The sequence below is a fragment of the Topomyia yanbarensis genome, chromosome 2 (genome assembly GCF_030247195.1).
Source record: "Topomyia yanbarensis strain Yona2022 chromosome 2, ASM3024719v1, whole genome shotgun sequence".
Classification (NCBI taxonomy): Eukaryota; Metazoa; Arthropoda; class Insecta; order Diptera; family Culicidae; genus Topomyia; species Topomyia yanbarensis.
Genome location: NC_080671.1, coordinates 453,079,050 through 453,081,177, shown reverse-complemented (window position 1 = coordinate 453,081,177; position 2,128 = coordinate 453,079,050). Strand labels below are relative to the sequence as shown.

Genomic DNA, 2,128 nt, shown 5'->3' with positions numbered 1-2,128 from the left:
GCAATCACTATTCCAGTGCAACATTTCACAGCAAGCTGAACAACCGACTTCAACCATAAAACAAGGCATCGTTTTTTCCGCAAAGTCGCTCTGGTCAAAATTTCAGAGAATTGCAAGGAATAAACCACCCGAGGGACAGTACCGATAACTGGGTTAAAAAGGCGGAGGATCAAGAAATTTCTGCACTCGGTAAGTGTTGTTTTGTTATAACCTATTTTTGAAGCGATCATTGGGATGGGATTTGAATTTTTCTTTTCAATACAAATAGGTTAGCGAATTGAGCACATATCACCAAGGATAAGGAATCAGAGCCGGCGGCTGACAGTCCAGAGAAAGAGAATGCGGGAAAAGCTAGTCCACCGGCAGTAGAACCAAAGCTGGTTACTCCCGTAGAAATGCCTGCACCTGCAGTTTTGAGTTCGGTAGCTACGGAAATTCTGACTAACAGCTCCTGAAGAAAAACAAGCTGCAAGAGAGCGGAAGGATTCTTCTTCGCCAGTTGGTTGGTTAAAACTTTCGAAGCTTTGCACATGAAGCCGGAATTTTTTCAGGGAGTCTATGCGATGGGTTTTAACGCCCCTTCCAAGATTCAGGAGACGGCTCTACCTACTCTGTTGGCCGGTTCGCCACGGAATATAATCGCCCAGACCCAGTGCTGGCAATGCTCAGTTTAGTCCATCAGTTAAAAAACTATCTGCAGGTGGTTTGCATTTCCCCCACGTATGAGCTGGCAATTCAGAAAGGGGAAGTAACTGCCAAAATACCAAAGATTTGTACGGAAATCAAACTTCCTTACGCCGTTCGCGAGGAGATCGACAAAGGGGCGAAGCTGACTAATCATATCATCGCAACACCCGGCAAGCTAATGGATTGGGGTATAAAGTTCAGGACGTACGACCTAGAAGTTTTCCCTTTTTGTACTGGACGAGACGGGTGTTTTGGTCGCTGTTCTTCTTGGCCACGTACGAGCGTGAGGTGATGGAGTTCGCCGAGTACATTGTACCCAATCCGATCGTGGCGCGGGAGCAAGAATCACTCGATAACATCAAACAGTACTACGTCAAGTGCCGCAACCAGGACGAGAAATTGTGTGATTACCGTCGGACAAGCGATCATTTTCTGTCGTATGATGTATAGGACAGTTGTAAACTTCAAGTAAACTTATTTTCTAAACTGTTAATCGATCGAAACAGGTACGCAAAACGGCCGGTTGGTTGACCGGCAGGACGTCCCAGGATGGTCACTCGGTAGCGGTACTGTCCGGTGATCTAACGGTGGAACAACGGTTGGACGCTCTGGATCGATTCCGAAATGGACTAGAGAAGGTACAGATAATAACGAACGTTTTGTCCAGGGGTAAGTTCCGCCACTTGATCTGGTTACAACACTAGGTTACAGAGAGATTCTTTCGCCTTAGGTATCGACGTCGAACAGGTGACCATTGTCGTCAACTTCGACCTGCCGATGGATCAGCAGGGACGAGCCGATTGCGAAACGTATCTACATCGAATTAGACGTACCGGTAGATTCGGTAAGTGTGACTCATTCTTGTTATCCTATAGATTGTATTTCTTTCCGCTTCTTTTACAGAACGGAATCACCATCAACCTAGTGGACAGTGATCGCAGCATGATGATTTGCAGATCAATCGAAAAATATTCCTGGAAAAAGATTCAGTAGCTAGTCGCGGAGATCTCGGACGAAATTGAAAAGATCGGATCGTAAAGTGTTTTCGGCCAGCTACTGGTGAACGGCGTAGGAGCTTTTTTGGGTCATACTTGTTTCGACTCTGAATTTATAATTTTATTTAGCTCTACCCAGTTCTATCCCAACATTTGGAAAGTTTCTATTAACAAATATCTACCCGAACACGTACACAACGCATCAGTTGATTATGAAGAATTTTGGTAAAGATTTTACAACATTTTTTTAACAGGGCTTAATTGATTTTTATGACCAAACTGATTATGAAAGGACCTAACTGATTGGAAAGTGCCTAACTAGCAATACAGACTTTTCCATAATTTACATACAGGGCCAATCTGATTTTATGATGTCAGTGGGGTCAATCTGACCATCAAATTAGAATTCAGTTAATTCGTCTAACTTTCGGTATAATATCAGACTT

General features: G+C 43.9%; 1 protein-coding gene across 1 annotated transcript; it reads left to right on the top strand.

Moving 5' to 3' along the window:
- Nucleotides 1-978: 978 nt before the first annotated feature.
- LOC131681127 (DEAD-box helicase Dbp80-like) lies at nucleotides 979-1,622 on the top strand. Its single transcript, XM_058961838.1, has 4 exons — nucleotides 979-1,131; nucleotides 1,194-1,356; nucleotides 1,418-1,531; nucleotides 1,591-1,622. Exons 1-4 carry the CDS (start codon nucleotides 979-981, stop codon nucleotides 1,620-1,622), a joined length of 462 nt encoding a protein of 153 aa, XP_058817821.1.
- Nucleotides 1,623-2,128: the final 506 nt, after the last annotated feature.

Bases quoted from the DNA above. Each gene is read 5' to 3' on its own strand.
- LOC131681127 (XM_058961838.1), top strand. From the start codon at position 979: ATGGAGTTCGCCGAGTACATTGTACCCAATCCGATCGTGGCGCGGGAG. The intron at 1,357-1,417 runs GTAAGTTCCGCC...CTTTCGCCTTAG, and splicing joins AACGAACGTTTTGTCCAGGG to GTATCGACGTCGAACAGGTG. The intron at 1,532-1,590 runs GTAAGTGTGACT...CTTCTTTTACAG, and splicing joins TAGACGTACCGGTAGATTCG to AACGGAATCACCATCAACCT.